At 39.6% G+C, this 17,409-nt stretch overlaps 1 protein-coding gene across 1 annotated transcript in view; it reads left to right on the top strand.

Annotated features, from left to right (window-relative positions):
- RAP1GDS1 (RAP1, GTP-GDP dissociation stimulator 1) overlaps positions 1-17,163 on the top strand; it is a 65,326-nt gene extending 48,163 nt beyond the window's left edge. Inside the window, exons 5-13 of the mRNA XM_014940762.1 lie at positions 412-537; positions 3,418-3,561; positions 3,839-3,970; positions 5,204-5,338; positions 6,919-7,044; positions 8,083-8,222; positions 11,059-11,185; positions 12,490-12,618; positions 16,496-17,163. Coding sequence (XP_014796248.1) covers positions 412-537; positions 3,418-3,561; positions 3,839-3,970; positions 5,204-5,338; positions 6,919-7,044; positions 8,083-8,222; positions 11,059-11,185; positions 12,490-12,618; positions 16,496-16,623 — 1,187 coding nt within the window. The 3' untranslated portion in view covers positions 16,624-17,163. The remainder of the gene's footprint in view (positions 1-411; positions 538-3,417; positions 3,562-3,838; positions 3,971-5,203; positions 5,339-6,918; positions 7,045-8,082; positions 8,223-11,058; positions 11,186-12,489; positions 12,619-16,495) is intronic.
- Positions 17,164-17,409: the final 246 nt, after the last annotated feature.

A 17,409-nucleotide genomic window follows, 5' to 3' on the forward strand; every position in this document is an offset into this window, starting at 1 on the left:
GCATTCAGTACAACTCTTCATCTCTCCCATAGAAAATGCAATATGTATTCTGTTAGTCTTCCTGTTATGCTGAGGGAAATCCAATATTTAATATATATTTTTTTGTAATGTTACTGTTTCTATAGCTACCTTTACATTCTGTTGGGCAGAAAAAGCCCCAACAGCCTTGATCATATATTTATATATTTTTAACAGCCTTAATCATAATTAATTCAGGTTAGTACATTTATCTTAAAGTGTCAGACATTTTTCTTTTCCTTTAGTGACAAGCACGAGTCTGTTGTTCTTGTGTGTGAAGAGCACTATTAGTCACCTTACTGAATAAACCTGGTAATAAAGAGAAAAAAAAATCATCCTACCTTTTGATGTGGCTTGTTTACTTGATACTGAATTTTCCCTTTTGCTTCACAGAGTCAAGTAAAGAGCAGTTTGCCTACACAAACATTGCCGAAGAGCTTGTGAAACTGTTCAAGAAACAAATAGAGCATGATAAAAAGGAGATGATTTTTGAAGTTTTGGCTCCCCTGGCAGAAAATGGTGAGAATAGAATTTTTTTGCTTACCCTATTTTTTATTCATTCCTTTATACGTACTTGGGTATATCAGTGTCTGTTTCAGGGACTAACTGGCTGCCTCGTTCAGAAGCTGTCATGATTGATCCTTGTGATGACAGTGTCATATGAGTTGAATTGGTCTTAATTGTCTGAGCATAGGACAGGAGCCAACAAACAGGTGATGCCAATTCCACCTCTGATTCAGTCTGTATACGATTCTGTTATATTTTATTTCCCTGTACCTGCAGTGGGAATATCAAAAGCTGCTTTTTAGAGCTCTGTACAACATTTGTCTGCAAAACACTGGCTCAGGAGTTCATAGCCCGTTACAGCACCAGGACATCAGTCATTATGTCATTTACTGGGATCCCAGAACCACTGGCAGTTGCATTTCCTATGGACATCTTTTTGCAAGGGGCATGTTAATTGCAGAGCTAAGAGCAGGACGCTCTCCCCCTACTGTCCACGGAGAGATGGTGTTAATTTAATTTGAGTGTTTGTAGCATATATCATGGTAGCACCAAGCAGCCCCAGGAGACTTGAGTTTCATTCACTGCTCAAGCCAATGTGGGAGGTGATGTGTGCCCGATCACTGCTCCAGGATATTCCTCCCAAGTGAGTTCTTGGTGGTTTGTATAATCTACCGTCTGCCCGTAAGGGAAAGGAAGAAATGAGTTAGCAGGTGGAGCTGGACTGAAGTGGGGAGCAGTTCTAAGTATGGAAGACATCACAGTATTTGATGGTTCTATAACCTTGTTTTAATCACTTCAGCATTAAAGTTTGTTTGAATGGAATAAGTTATTAGGTAGATTGTAAACTAACGATTTAGGTTTTATCCTAACTCTATACACACTCTCTGTGTCTGTTTTACACAGTATAAATCAAGATAAATTTTTACCTCAATTTAAAAAGTTATTTTGCCTATTAGTGGTATGTAAAAACAGGATTCCTATTTTCAGTTCTGAAAATGCACATTTTGCCAAAATATATTCATTTACCACATAATAACTAACAAGTTTCTCTAAGATAGTTCCATCCTTGGAGACCGACACAGAATTAGGTCCAAGCTTTTGTGAGTTTGACATGTTTCAGTTCAAATGTTTCATTTTTCTTAGATTATGTTTTATAGTCGCGATAAAATTTTATAAGTTTACTGCTGCTGAACATAACTTAGGTGCTTACATGTTATGAGGTAATCAGCTGAACTCTTCCCCTGTGGGTTCAAGGCATACTTAAATGAGGTCACTGTGCTGGTACTGTTTAGGTGCTTTTGATTGTAGGTAATTAGCAAGAGGTCAGCAGGCAAAAACATCTAAATGAAGTATTTGCAGAGTCTGGATTTAGGGGGTTGGGTTTTTTTGTTTTTTGGTTTGTTTTGTTGTTAAGAAACACTGGTGTAGCAATTGATATTTCAAATCTGGTTGGGTTTTTTTGAGTTTTTTGGTTTGTTTTGTTGTTAAGGAACACTGGTGTAGCAATTGATATTTCAAATCATAGCACACCTGCACTCGGTATTCTGTAACTAAGGGAAATCTATATTTTTTTTAAAGTACCTCAGTGCAAAAGTACCTATTTTAAAAAATCCTGTCTAGATATTTTGCTTTCCCTAACCAAGTTCATGAGAAGGTCAGCCACTCTTAGAGGAACAATAAATTCCACTCAGGCAAAAAGTCTGGGGACAACAGCATACTAAGAGTCAGTCACGTCCTTCAGCAGAGGTAGAACACTTCTCACCCAACTGCCACTTGTAAACTATATGAAAAAATATTTCCAAAGCTTTGGCCTTTAAAAATATTTTAACTCAGGTTAAACTCCTTATTGTTAAAACACCATTTGATGCAGAAAGCTAAGAGAAATCCATTTGTTTGCACATTTCTGCAGAGGTTTGTAACTGCTTTCTAAAATCAGCATGCAAGAACTACCAGAGTCTCTTTGACATAACAAAAAAACCATAACGCAGCATTAGATGACCTGCCATTCCTGCTGAACAGAACGGGAGGTTTTGGCATGTAAAGAAGATTCCCAGATCCAAGTTTACAGGGAAAAATCTTTTAAAGATTGTGTTGTAGATAGAATAGAAAAAAATATTGCTCCCAAGTCCCATTTCACCCCCTGAAAAACATCTTTATGACCTCCTTTGTTGAGCCTTGTTGACAATAACTAAGAAATGAGTTTACCTCATCATTTTCCAGTTACCTGAAAAACACGTTTATGACCTTCTTTGTTGAGCCTTGTTGCCAATAACTAAGAAATGAGTTTACCTCATCATTTTCCAGTTTTTCTTCAATCATAACAAATTCTGTTCCCAACCCAGCCTTTTAGATTTGACCTTACTGTATTCCTCCTGCAGCCCTTTCAACGAATGGCAGGAATCTTGGCTCAGCTAAAAGAAATGGGTGATTACTTGCTCTGAGATTTCACCTAAAAGTTCTGTATTTTATACTTCCATGTCTTAGTGAAGTCAGGAGCTCTTCTGTACGTGAAATAGAAGAAAAAACCCAAAGTTTGTTCTGCAGCACAATTGAAAGTCTTTGGAAAGCCCAAACATGCCACAGTCCTTATGAGTCTGCTGCCTGATGACTGAGACACCAAAAGTTTGCTGTAGAGAAATATCCTCATTTTTGAGAAGCAAAGAGCAGCTCCATACAGCTTCAGCGTTTAGTTGTGCTTTAGGCACGGGCCTGATAGATAGATACTAACACAAGTTGGCCCTGAGGATTTAAAATAATGAAGTTGCTGTTTTATCTACACAAGCTGTCAGTGAAAGTATTGACGTCACTACTTTTCAGAATGTCCTGCGTGTACGTACAAAAGATGTATTTAAAATCATGATTCTGACTCCTATTATCCATGCTATTCTTCAGATGTCATTAAACTGCAGCTGGTTGAAGCAGGCTTGGTGGAGTGCTTACTTGAGATCGTCCAGAAGACTGTGGACAGTGACAAAGAGGATGATATTGCAGAGCTTAAAACAGCTTCTGATCTTATGGTTTTATTATTGCTTGGAGGTAAGTACAGCGTGTCACTCGCTACCTTCTGCAAAGCAACAGCAGATGCCTGTAATGCCGTTTGGCTGCTGAATTTTACTATTTATTGATTTTCTAAATAACATAGAGAACCTGCTACCTATACATTAACATTTAATGGGTCAGATTTTGTCTCCCATCACATTGCAGGACTGGATTCATTGTAGTGGAGGCAGCAGAGCTTCTCAGATATAAAGAGAAGAAGTTTCCCTAACAAATGTTTCTTTGTCTTGCTAACTCTCTATGCTTTTTTCCCCAGATGAATCCATGCAAAAGTTGTTTGAAGGAGGAAAAGGCAGTGTGTTCCAAAGAGTACTTTCATGGATTCCGTCCAACAGCCATCAGCTACAGCTTGCAGGAGCATTGGCTATTGCAAACTTTGCCAGAAATGGTAATAATATGCCATAATAGCTTATGTTAATTTATCTGTACCCTTCTATCATGCTCTGTCTGTACAGCTACAAACAAAAGCTGCGTGTCATGGTAAAGCTCTTGTTGGGCTAAACAGCAACATCAGTAATTTTATACTTTACAATCCTGAAAAGTATTAAGCCTACTTTAAAAATACTGTTTCACATTTGTAGAGAAGTATAGGGGATTTCTGCCTTCTTCAGAGATTCTTATGTCACTCTTCTAAATTTTTCATGAGTGCTGCAACTCCCACTGATGACGGTGGTCAAATTCTCAACAATAAAATGTAGAAAGTAACAAGGAAATAACCCTTCTATTTTGCCTCCCATCACATTGCAGGACTGGATTCATTGTAGTGGAGGCAGCAGAGCTTCTCAGATATAAAGAGAAGAAGTTTCCCTAACAAATGTTTCTTTGTCTTGCTAACTCTCTATGCTTTTTTCCCCAGATGAATCCATGCAAAAGTTGTTTGAAGGAGGAAAAGGCAGTGTGTTCCAAAGAGTACTTTCATGGATTCCGTCCAACAGCCATCAGCTACAGCTTGCAGGAGCATTGGCTATTGCAAACTTTGCCAGAAATGGTAATAATATGCCATAATAGCTTATGTTAATTTATCTGTACCCTTCTATCATGCTCTGTCTGTACAGCTACAAACAAAAGCTGCATGTCATGGTAAAGCTCCTGTTGGGCTAAACAGCAACATCTGTAATTTTATACTTTACAATCCTGGAAAGCATTAAGCCTACTTTAAAAATACTGTTTCACATTTGAGAGAAGTATAGGGGATTTCTGTCTTCTTCAGAGATTCTTATGTCACTCTTCTAAATTTTTCATGAGTGCTCCAACTCCCACTGATGACGGTGGTCAAATTCTCAACAATAAAATGTAGAAAGTAACAAGGAAATAACCCTTCTTTTACATTTGTAGAGAAGTATAGGGGATTTCTGCCTTCTTCAGAGATTCTTATGTCACTCTTCTAAATTTTTCATGAGTGCTGCAACTCCCACTGATGACGGTGGTCAAATTCTCAACAATAAAATGTAGAAAGTAACAAGGAAATAACCCTTCTTTTCTTAAAAAGCTCTTGTAAAAATCTTAGTAAATCTTCCATTCACAAGTGACTTGTCTCATCTTGCACAGACGGAAACTGCATCCATATGGTGGATAATGGCATAATCTTCCATTCACAAGTGACTTGTCTCCTCTTGCACAGATGGAAACTGCATCCATATGGTGGATAATGGCATAGTTCAAAAGCTGATGGATCTGCTAGACAGACACGTGGAAGATGGAAATGTAACCGTGCAGCACGCTGCACTGAGCGCTCTCAGAAACCTGGCTATTCCTGGTAAGCCTCACTTTGCATTGCTAATTACCCAAAGGTGAAATTCTCTTCTCCCACTGCACCCCCCCAGGGATGAGGGTGGGAGCACTGACTGACAGGCCTGGAGCCAGGTCAGACTGCTGCTTTTCGTTCAGGCCCATCCTCACTTTTATGTCTCTTGCACAGCAGTTGTGACCAGCATTTTTAAAAACATCACAGGCCTTTTGACCATCCTTTGCCACTTTGATCCCACAGTACCATCCCCCACCAAGGAAAGGGCAGCTTTGTAACAGGCAGGGAGCTGAGGAGGCCTCAGATACGATTTCTCAATCCTTTCTGTCCAGACCACTGCTTTTTTTTGTTTCTTTGCTTCATTTGAGATGTCCCTCACAGCTGAGGGTCCACACCAGAGAGCAGTGCCCACTTTGTGGAAACTCCATCTCACTGTGCTTCCTCAGGCTTTAACAATTCCCAAATTAGAGCTGGAGATAGACTCTTAGAGTAGCCAGTCTCTTGCCATGAGTTATTGTTTGTAGACAATGAACTGAATGCTAATTTTGTCATTTTTAATCAATTAATTTGTATGAGTTTTGATTACCCAAGCATAACAGGCAGAGCACATGCACATAAAAACAAAGCAAGTCTGTAATAATTGTGTGTGCTTTCTTGTGCCAAGCCAAAAATAAGTCTTTTGTCCATTTAACCTTATTTTACTATTTTCAGATTTGACAAATAATAACTTGCTAAAAATTATCTTGCATACATAACTAAACCCATGCAGCTTTAGTGGTGTGCCATTTGCTTACCTTTCTCAGGGGAGTAATTCTATTTAAACTTCCATCAGTCAGCAAGCTTCCCTGTAACCTGTGCTCAAGGATGTCTGCCAGAGACCTGCATAAGTTTTAATGCATATTGTTATAGAAAAATAAGCAAGTATTAACTGGCTTCAGTGACTTGTTAAACACTACTTTGAATATGAATTGAGTACTTTTTTCTAAGTACAATATTGGACCAAGTTTGCACCTTACAAATATTTCAGAGAGCTCCATAAAAGTGGAGAACACAGGCTAGTGGAGGGGATGAAAGAAGGTTTCGAGGGGGCAATACAAGGACTACAGGCTCCAGACATGTCAGGCCACAGAGTTGTTTGTATAAAGTATTGGAACTGGGTAAGAGATTACTATGCTACTTAGACACTTTAGATCCTTTACCTATGTAAAATAGAAGAGCATTGTTGGGAATCAGAGAAGTTTCCTCATATTTGGGGGTGCAAGCACCAGCCTGGGCTTCTGCTTGATGCATTTTGTGGAAGGCACCTTTCCTACACCACGGGGAAAAAGTCTAGCCTTCAGTTTGCGTTCAGGCTGAACACTGGAAATTAGATGTGCATGCTAGGAAAATGCACTTAATTTCACACCTGTGTCTTAGCAACCTTGACATCTGCCCGCAATGCACTATTGTCAGTGCACACTCATGTTCATTAAACCTGAGTTCACAAGCTATTTTTCAAATTGTGTCTGAAAATTTGCTTCAAGACTGTCTTGGAAATAAACTGCATCTTCCAGAAACATTCTTGAGATCATTCCTGTTCTTTATTCATGCAGTTGTAAATAAGGCTAAGATGCTATCAGCTGGTGTTGCAGAAGCTGTATTGAAATTCCTCAGATCGGAGATGCCCCCTGTTCAGTTCAAGCTGCTGGGAACATTAAGAATGTTAATAGATGCACAAGGTAAAAATAAACTGTTCTCTATGTTAAGTGATTCTCTTTGGTTCAGTCTGTGATGTGCTGCCAAGGCTCTTATAAGAGGAAAGCAGAGGGTTTTTAAAAATTTTATTCCAGTCTTGGAATAAATCTAATACATATGCAATAAAATTTTATTCCTGCAGTCTTGGAATAAATCTAATACATATGCAAAGGGAGAGGAACGTCGTTGCTTTTTTTTTCCAGAACTCCTAAATTGACTACCAGGGACCCTCAGAATAGGTGTCAAATGCTTATTTACTCTTGTACTTCAGAACTTGTCTACACTGTCACATTACAAGTATGTATTGAGGCGTGAGTGTTTCAAGCTACCACTCCTGTTTTGCTGTTCACTTACTGCATTTTCTGGCTGTACCCAGCTCCTTGGAACAGACTAATGCACTTGTTAATTGATAAACTCCAATTTCAAAATGAACAGACACCTTTTAGTTTAACAGCATGTTTCAGGGTGAGGATTTATAAAATCAGAAGTCTGCAAAAAGCCCAAAGTAGTTAATGAGATAAATTAGCCAAGTAGGTATTTTTGATCCAGTCTTCCAGATTTTTTTCCCAAAAGATCCATTGTAATTCTAGCACAGCTATTAGATGCGAAATAGAAATTCATTGAAGAAATTTACATGATTTATAATCCATGAAGCCTACTTTAGCTGACCACAATGCTCCCTTTTGGCAGCAGTCCCTTCTAGTTTTTCATTTTTTGAGCTAGCTCACCTGGGAATGTGACATTGCCTGTATTTTTCCTACTGTTAATCAAAGCACAAGCAACATTAACTGGGATGATAAATTGTTTTCAGAAACTGGATTATGAATGTTTTTCTGTATTTTGTTTCCCTTCTGACTGGCTTTACTTGCTTCTGTGCAACCTAGATTTTTCCCACTGTTAGTGCAAGCTAGTGAAGTTCTACTTAAACTCCTCCTAGTTAGTAACTGTCAGCATATTTTTCTAGCACTTGCTTTAAAAAGTGACAACTTTTTTGTTGTGTTATTGGCTCTGGCATCATGTAGCAGAAGCAGCTGAACAGCTGGGCAAAAACGTAAAACTGGTGGAACGATTGGTGGAGTGGTGTGAAGCCAAGGATCATGCAGGTGTGATGGGAGAGTCCAACAGACTACTTTCTGCACTTATACGACACAGCAAATCAAAAGTAAGTTAGTGGTGAAAAAAAAAATCAGTTTGTAAGAACTAAGAGTTACCTCTGCACTTGGTATCGGTACATGTGTTACATCTCCTCTGGCTCTGGATGCCAGCGGCAGGTTTAAATGCTCACTGGAACTACATAGTTAAAAAAGATGACATGACACAAAGCAAAACCATTTCAGAGTGGCAAGGCACTTGAAGGAACATGGTTAGGATTCACATGCCTAAATCTTGACTCATTTTTATTTGTATTGTATCCTGTAGAAGTTCAGCATGCTAGTTTTTCTACGTTTTAGTGATGCTATGTATGAAGAATCATTGCACTCAGTTGTTATGATCTTGCTATATATTTATATAAAAACAAGATCCAGAAATAGTCTGTCCCCTGACTCTTTATATAGCATATTTCAGAGTTTTAAGATTCCAACAGATCATTCCAAATGATCATTTATTCTAAATTCTAACAGAGGCTTGTTTGTACATGGCAAAAGGTATGACATTAAGAGAAACTGTGGGACAGATGAGTTCCGTCCCTCCCATCACCTTTGCATCAACCAAGTACCTTTACTTACTAAGCAGCCCGAGTCCACAGTCCTTGCTCAGGAGAGTATCAGGCAAAACAGAGCCCCAGAAGGAACAAAAGCATCTCATCTGGAAACAAATTATTTCTGGCTCAGACTTCATTTAGTGTGTTCACTGATACAAACACAGAGCTGCATGACTGAGTTTAGATGGTGAATGTGCTTTGGACAACTCAGACTTTAACAGAGACCTCTCCATTCATGCATGGCGTTTGCAAAGTGAAAAACATACTGTGGACCTGATCTACACTGAGCCTCTCCAAAGACTAATCTACAGGACTTACAGAGATTTAAATCTTTGCTGATTTCAAATATTACTGCCTCTTTCAGATGCCTATTCTCCATTTTATGTTCAACCTCTAAAAGCAATCAGGTTTCATTTTTTCTACACCCCACATACACAGTCCACAAAACACATGTGTGGATGGCATATGCCACCACAGTTGTGAGTTTTTATCAATACTCTCTACAGGAAAACAGAATTCAATCCTAAATACAGAGATGTTTTTGATGGCATCAAATAGATATCAGTACAGAAGTTAACAGAATTATCCCAGATGAACTTTTGTGTGGCTTCTGTACTCATAGAGGAAACAACTGGGAAACAGAGCTGAGAGGCTGGGTTTTTTTAATGCTTTTACTGCCCTCTAGGTTTGAATATGAGTACAACTGGATAGTTCTTTAGAGCACCTTAGATTTGAGTGTGATTTTTAATTTGAAAGGATTTGGGGTAATATTTACAAAAGTAATAGTAGTTTAGAAAACTTACATCTCATTCTAAAAAATGGAGTAGGTACTTGTGAGTTAAGCCACAGCAGCACCAAACCTCACTGCTCTCATCTCTGCTTTGTTTGGTACTGCCTTGTAAAGGGTGATGTTCATCAAAACAAAAATTATGATGTTAAAGGTGCTGATTGATTCCCAAGGCTTATATAGCCAGTTCCACACCAATTCAAAAAGCAATTAGCAACTCCCAGATTATTCCACAAGGTCTCAAAACTACTTTGGCAGAAAAAATGGCAAATAATAAAACTCATCAGTGCAAATAAGAAAAATATAAAAATACTTACTTGCCTGCATACATTATGACATTCAGGAAAAACGGGTTTTCAACATGAAATTCTAGAGTCATTAGGCTCTGACTTGTGACACTAGCATCATGAGTATAATTAGCTAAAAACATAGCAGTTTTCAAGGATTATGATCATATTGTGTCTGTTTCCTTGCATAAGAAATGTCACTGCACAGCCTGTGCAAGCACTGGAACATAAATCATTTTAAGTGCATGTATCAGTTAATGAGTTTTGACTCGTGGCTGGAGTTAGAAAGAAATCTGGGCTTTAAATGGAAATTCAACACAGTGATTAAAAATATAAATAAAATTCTTATTTCAAGAAATAACTACTATTTTAAAACTTTGTGCACCCACAGAACAAATAAAATACTATAAAAAACAAACCACATTTCCTTGAAGGGTTTCCCTTCAGCATGCCAAGTTACCTGATTTTTTCAGGCAAACATTTTGCAAGTGATTTTGGGATGTATAATGGTAAAAACAATAGGTGCAGTAATCAAAGACATGTGAACACCAGAAATCTATATTCATCCTTTTTACATATTAAGTTGGATCAAATTTTAAACTTGAAAACAGAATCCCAGTTGCATATTTTTAAACTGCTTTAAAGCCATTTAACATTTTCATTTCTAGTACACCATATCTATTACATAGTAAAGTGTATTATTTATGATCTCACCTCTGTGAACATTTTGAAGAAACTCTGGAAATCCATGGAGAAGCATTTGATAACTTTATTAAAAATATATTCTTGTGTCTCCTTATCCCAAATATATGGTTTGTTGGGCATTTTTGATAAGCTGCTCTGTACATCACAACATAAAGAAGGGAGAACTAATCATCTTTAAACACCAGCTGAGTTCAAACGTAACGGAGTGGACTCCCTCAGGTGACTGACGGCGTTACGCAGTATAACCTGGAAAAGAGTTAGTTACGTGTGTCTTACTTTAATCATGTGGTTAACTGGCTTGGTTTAACATGTTGTATCTTGTAATTGCAGAGTAAGAGTAGATAATTTAGAGGCCCACATGTATATACATTTATGTATGAGTTGCATAAAGTACATACGTGCGTAAAGCCAGTAAGTGTCCTTACCCAAAGGTAACATAACATCCATGAGAATTTTGTTACTTACTACAGTGTGTATGCAATGCAGAATTTTTTCATTTCTATGTTCTTTATTTTAGGATGTAATTAGGACCATTGTACAGAGTGGTGGCATCAAGCATTTAGTAACCATGGCAACCAGTGAACACGTAATAATGCAAAACGAAGCTCTTGTTGCGCTGGCATTAATAGCGGCTTTAGAGTTAGGTGAGTATCCCAGCAGTTAACTCTACCTGTTTTCTTTCCAGTCTGTGCCCACGAGAAGTCATAAAGGGAGAGTTGTGCAAGTTTCCTTTGCAATGTAGAAAAGCCTCCTCCTTCCATCTGCCTTTCAGTCGCACGGAAATACATGACAGCTCATGCAGACGTAAGCAGGCAGTGAGGTTACACAGCAAACTGGAGTTTGCCGGTAATAACAGTGTCTGCTCCATCACTCTGGTAGGTGATCACATGATCTAGAAAGGCCCTTGAAGATAACTTTCAGATTTGGGGTAAAACCCAAAAGGCTAACGGTTAGGAAAATCATAGTTTGGAGTGGAGACTATATGACCTGACTACATTCCAACACCGGAATGGTTAATCTCATTTTGAGAGGGCTTATCGAAGTAAAGCTTTCACTTACCTAATTAGCGAGAGCTAGAGAAAACATGCACAAAGATGGGTGACGCCCCCAAAATGTCTTTTATTACTAAATTCCACAGAAATAGGTGCAAGAGTTGTAATCATCTCAGCCTTCATATGACATGTCTTGACCTGCCTCTGTAGTACCTCAGTTTACCAAACAAAAAGGTAAATGCCCAACAGATTTTTTTTTTTTTTGTCCAATTGCTTGCTTACTAACCTAAACTAACAAGCAGCACTACATATTTTTGCTCTTCATTTCTTCTCTTGCCATCGTGTACTAGAGGAATGCTATGTTCAGCTTCCAAATTGCTGCCAACACATCAGGGAATTGTTCTAATTAATAAGAAAAAGCATTGCTATTCACAAGAATCATCTAACCCTGAATTCAGTATAAGTTTCTTGGAAAACTACAGGGGAAGTAACTCACACTGATCTTGAAAAGTTTTTCCTAGCCTTTACAATGGACCCTGAGCTCCCTCTACCATGGAATGAAGAACTACACCATCTGCATTTATTTAAATATTATTTCCAAAAGTGAATTCAGGCAATGGAAGTCTTGAAAGCTGAAACATTGCAAGTGTTGGCCTCAATCGCTAGAAACCCTGGTGGCTTCTCCATCAGCTCACTGCACATTTAAGATTGGATTTTATCATTAAACCCTGCGATTGTTGTTTCAAGCAGTTAGGCTACTTTACGTTTTTATAGCAAGATGTGTGATTCCTGTCATTGTACCATCTGATACGTGCTTTGGATTTATGCCAGTGAGTTATGTATCACAGCACCACTTTCACTACGTTAAGAGATCCACGTTTCAATAATCAGCTAATGCACAGAAACACCAAAAAAAGCAGCAGTTCCAGATTTACGAATTTTCACTTGTCTTTCAGTCACTGCCGAAAAGGATCTCGAAAATGCTCAGCTTGTTCAGATTCTACACAGGTTGCTCTCAGACGACAGGAGTGCTCCAGAAATAAAATACAACTCCATGGTGCTGATCTGTGCCCTTATAGGATCTGGTGAGTATTCAGGAGGGGCTGCTTTCCTAAGAGATTTGTGGATTTAACCTTAGCGCTCTCTTTTAGCCTGAATGTAGAATGTGTGCAAACACACTCAGACTGGTTCTCTGTTCACAATGAAGGTACATAGAAGGATTCAATTTACTATCACACTTCATTTATAGTGTTTATTTATAGTGTCAAGAAAGAGGCTGTTAACTCACTTTTGGATATTAACTGCCAAAACTGGACTCTGGATCTGCAGGATGCAGCTCACTCAAACTTCAACTGACAGGAGAGAAATGAAAGGCATTTAAAACTGTACAGTATCAGACTGTCTTTCCAAATATGCAGATAACAAGAAATTTATTTTCAACTTGAGCTGCCGTGATGTGTGATTGGCTTTTTCTAATCGGTAAACTTAGTCAAGTAAGGCACACAGCCTCCTCACTTACAGTTTTAAATTACTACAAGAACTGGAGGAAACAAAGATAGAGGTAATATTTGTAAAGACACACGCACACCCAAATGAGTACTTCGTACAGCAGTTAGGCTATAATCCTGCTTGAGGAGGGATCCTCACACTTAGCCCACTAGGAAGAGTCCTTCCCTTAGCAGCCCTCACATGACAAGACAAGGAGGACACGCTCTAACACATGCCAATGCTGGACACTGAAGTCTAATCTTTCTGAGCTAACCCTCTGCTAAAGGTCAGACTGTTCTGAGGATGGTGGAGCAGGCTATGATTTGATATCACAACTTCCCACCTCTGTGTGTGCAAGCAAAAAAACCCCAAACAAATAAATGAAAAAAAAAGAGGAAGGTATCATGGGCAAATTGGATTTCCAGCTGAGGTTTTAAGAAGTGTCTATGTTTCTTTCATTCAGTTCTTTAAAAAGTATTTACTCTGTAAAAGGAGAGCAAATTTCATTCCATAAAGGTTTCAGAATTTACAGACAACCAAGATGGCAAAGAACTGGATTAAGTACAGAAAGGTGGAAACTCAGAGCCTGTCTGCACACAACTTGCCAAGTGTGAAACATTTGAAGGTTCTCCACAGTTGAGTTTGCAGCAATTCAATTGAATTGATTAAAAGATACCATAGTTGAGTGTGTGCTGCCTCTGTAAACAAAGCTGCATTTTTCCTTGTTGTTTTTAAACAGAGTTCTAAACTAAGTGTAATACTGGTGACCTGTACATCTATGCAAGTGAACGCTGCATTACTGTCATCTTAAGGGAACAAATACTTGTTTCTAGAGCAGTATAGATTCATCAAATGGTTTGTGTTGAAAGGGGCCATAGAGATCTAGTTCCAACCCCCCTGCCATGGGCAGGGACACCTCCCACTAGACCAGGTTCCTTAAAGCCCCATCCCGCCTGGCCTTGAACATCACCCACAAATTCTCTGGGCAACAAGTTCCAGTGTCTCACCACCCTCATGGTAAAGAATTTCTTCTTAATGCCTAATCTAAATTTCCCCTATTTCAATTTAAAACCATTACCCCTCATCCTATCACTCTACTCCCTGACAAAGAGTCCCTCCCCAGCTCTCCTGTAGGACCCCTTCAGGTACTGGAAGGCTGCTATAAGGTCTCTCCGGAGCCTTCTCTTCTCCAGGCTGAAGAACCCCAGCTCTCTCAGCCTGTCCTCATAGCAGAGGTGCTCCAGCCCTCTCATCATCCCCATGGCCCTCCTCCTCTGGATCCTCTCCAACTGGTCCATGTCTTTCTTATGTTGGGGCCTCCAGAGCTGGACACAGTACTCCAGGTGGGGTCTCACGAGACCAGAATAGTATATACTGTTATATTGTATATACATATCAATATACAAAGATTTTGCTCAAAATTTGCTAGCAAGCCTTAGCTTCCATTAATGATTCACTTAATGTTAAGGCATAATTTAGATTTTACTCACAACCTTATTGAGCCATTTTGTGCTTGGGATTACCCATCCATTTTAGAGCAGCAGCCTCTCTCCTCAGCCTCACTGTGATGTCCTTTCGTGTGTTCCCACTGCTTCGGCCTAAAATAATCATCCTCCGAAATTCTGCCTGACACTTGCCTTTCTCCTTCCCCGAGTCTTGTCACCTGCAGGATTGACAGAGTTATTTAAAGTCAAATACCTCGCTCTCTATTCCACCAGAGTAAGGAGTGGTCTTGTTTTAGGGGATTTTTTAGGGTTTAACCAAGGTTGGGGGGGGAAATCAAAGAGCCAAGTCTGCTCTTTACACATGAAAATAATAATAGACATGTCCCTCCCAGCTCTGCCTCTTACTTTCACCACTGTCTCCAAACAGTGAGTATTTATATTTGCATGTTTCTGTATTCTGCTGTAAACAGCCCTGTGTAGCCATTTTAAAGTAATTGATCCCAGTATAGTTCCATAAAGCCTAGAAGTGATTTAATTACAGGAAAGTTTAATTCTCCAGTGACCGCTGTTGTTACTGTCCTTTGTTACAGGGCATCTGGCATCACATTTAACTTGATGTTGCCAACAGCTGTGTGTTAAGTAGTAAATAGATATATATATTTGTCATTTTTGCCATCTGGAAGTTGCTTTTGCAACAAACGAATGGAAAGAGGGAAGAATGAGAACATTTGAAAATGGGAACATGTAAGAAAGAATCAGCAAAGGCAGAGCATTCATAGCCAGCACAGTCCTGTCTGTGTGCGAGGGTCTCCAGGCCCACAGGAATCTGGACGTTAAACAGAAGTTTTCAGCCACTGTAAGGCACAGTGAATTCCTGATATTCAGTTCAGTAACTCCTGCTGAAACATGATGATATTTCAGAAATCTGAGAAAGAGAGCAGGGAGCGCATATGCAGCATAACCACCCCAACAGCTTCACTGGTATCACTCTGTAGATAGAGGTTCCCAGGTGCACAGCAGAGTGAGAGCTCCCAGCTCTTACACAGTAGGGGTTAAACTGCAAGAAACTGAAAACATGTGAACAAGAAAGTAGACAGGAAAGGAAACGAATGTCAAATTTGCTATTAAAAAAAAAGTAAATGTGCATAGCATACAGCATAGCTAATCTGAAACAGATGGTTGGTATTTCTCCTGGGAAGCTCAGGGATTAGGCCCCCAGCAGCACCTGGGAAGCAAAAAGAAAAAAAAAAGTATGTAGGTGTCTGTTGCTGAGTAGGAGTTCGCTAGAGTGGCCTGAAACAAGACCGACTGCTTTGGATCTCAACTGTGAGATATCTAGTACACAGCTTTGAGAAAACTCTTCAAATTTTCTTTAAAAATTCCTCAATCTTATGGGTTGTTCCCAACCTTTCCTTGTTAATACAAAGTACAGTGCAATCGAGGATCACAATTGTAAAAGTGTCTGGCAGTTTTGAGTAAAACAAGCGCTGCATGTACGTACGCAGCATTGGGCAACGCACCGTGTGTTGTGTTTGTATGAACTTCAGAGCTGAACTGTAAACGGGGAGCCAACGGTGACCCAGTGGTGACACGGCCACTGAAGAACTGTGTCACTCCCCTCACACCTCTACACAAACAACAAGAGCTGATTTGATACAGACAAACACCACAGTGAACTTTTCAAGGCAAGTTAGTTTAAGGAATAAAGCAGAAAAATATTTTCACTAAAATGACTTCCTAAGCATCTGTTTTGGAAGGCAGTCCAGGTGGAATTTCTTAAGCAGCTGCTTCATCCTTCACCTCTATCTCAAATCTGTGGAGTCTGAGCATGCCCCCAGGTGCTGGACAGTTTTCTCTCCATCCTCAAAAGCAATTCAAAAAAGTAAATAAAAAGATGATGTGTACACACACATTTGTGTGCTTACGCGTCTCGGGGTTCAGTAGAGAAGTTTCTCACGCGCACGGAGCTTGTCTGTTCTCTTGCCTGTCTCATACAAAGCACCTTTTCTTTTACTGTTCCTTTTTCCAGAACCTCTTCAAAAGGAAGTGCAGAGCATGGCATTTCTAGAAGTCGTGTCAAAACTCCGCAGCCATGAGAACAAAACTGTTGCCCAGCAGGCCTCGCTAACAGAGCAGAGACTTGCTGTAGAAAGCTGAGGAAGGTCTTGTTTCCAAGTGCATCCCATCACAGATTTCACCTTTGTCCTCCGTCCTGCTGCCGCTCCCGCTATGTTTTCCACTGTATCACTCGTGCATGCGTGTAATGTCCCCACACAAATTGATGAACTGCTGTAGGTACCCGTCCAAAAAGGTTTCTACAAATTCATAGGTGGTGTTAACATGAACCTGTCTCCACCCGTAACTGTTCTACTTGTATTCTTGTTGCTTGGGCCACATAGTAGAATGTGCATGTTGTAGTCCTATGATGACGTAGAAGTGGTACTACACGATGACTCTTTCCTCACGCCCCCTAACTGCATAACGATGTACTACTAAATTAGGGACAATACAAGACGCAGCAAGTCCAGACTAGTGTGCTGACTGTAGGATTAAGAAGTAAATCTAGCTCCATTTTTGGTGCTTTGGAGATTCAGGTTTGAATGCAATGTACTGCTGCTCATTCACTGGTCTTGCCTATTAATGTCAAACTCGTGGTACCTAGAGGTAACAAATAAAAATTTCAGTGCTCTCACTTTATCCTGTGGTTTGTCCTTTTCTGTAGTCACATGCAGGAGCCGCGACTGCACCACCACGCACTGGTGAGGAGCCCTCTTTGTTCCTGGCTGTGGCCCCAGCGCAATCACTGCCTTTCAGTTGAGCCATTACAAAGGAAACAATTCCAGCCACTTTCACTGTGTTCGCTCACACAGAGGCACTCTGTGGTTTAACAATCGTGCATTCTAACAAGAATACACTATACAATCCTTACCCCATAAAGCCACG

This window comes from Calidris pugnax, unplaced genomic scaffold, assembly GCF_001431845.1.
Source record: "Calidris pugnax isolate Ruff unplaced genomic scaffold, ASM143184v1 scaffold34, whole genome shotgun sequence".
NCBI lineage: Eukaryota > Metazoa > Chordata > Aves > Charadriiformes > Scolopacidae > Calidris > Calidris pugnax.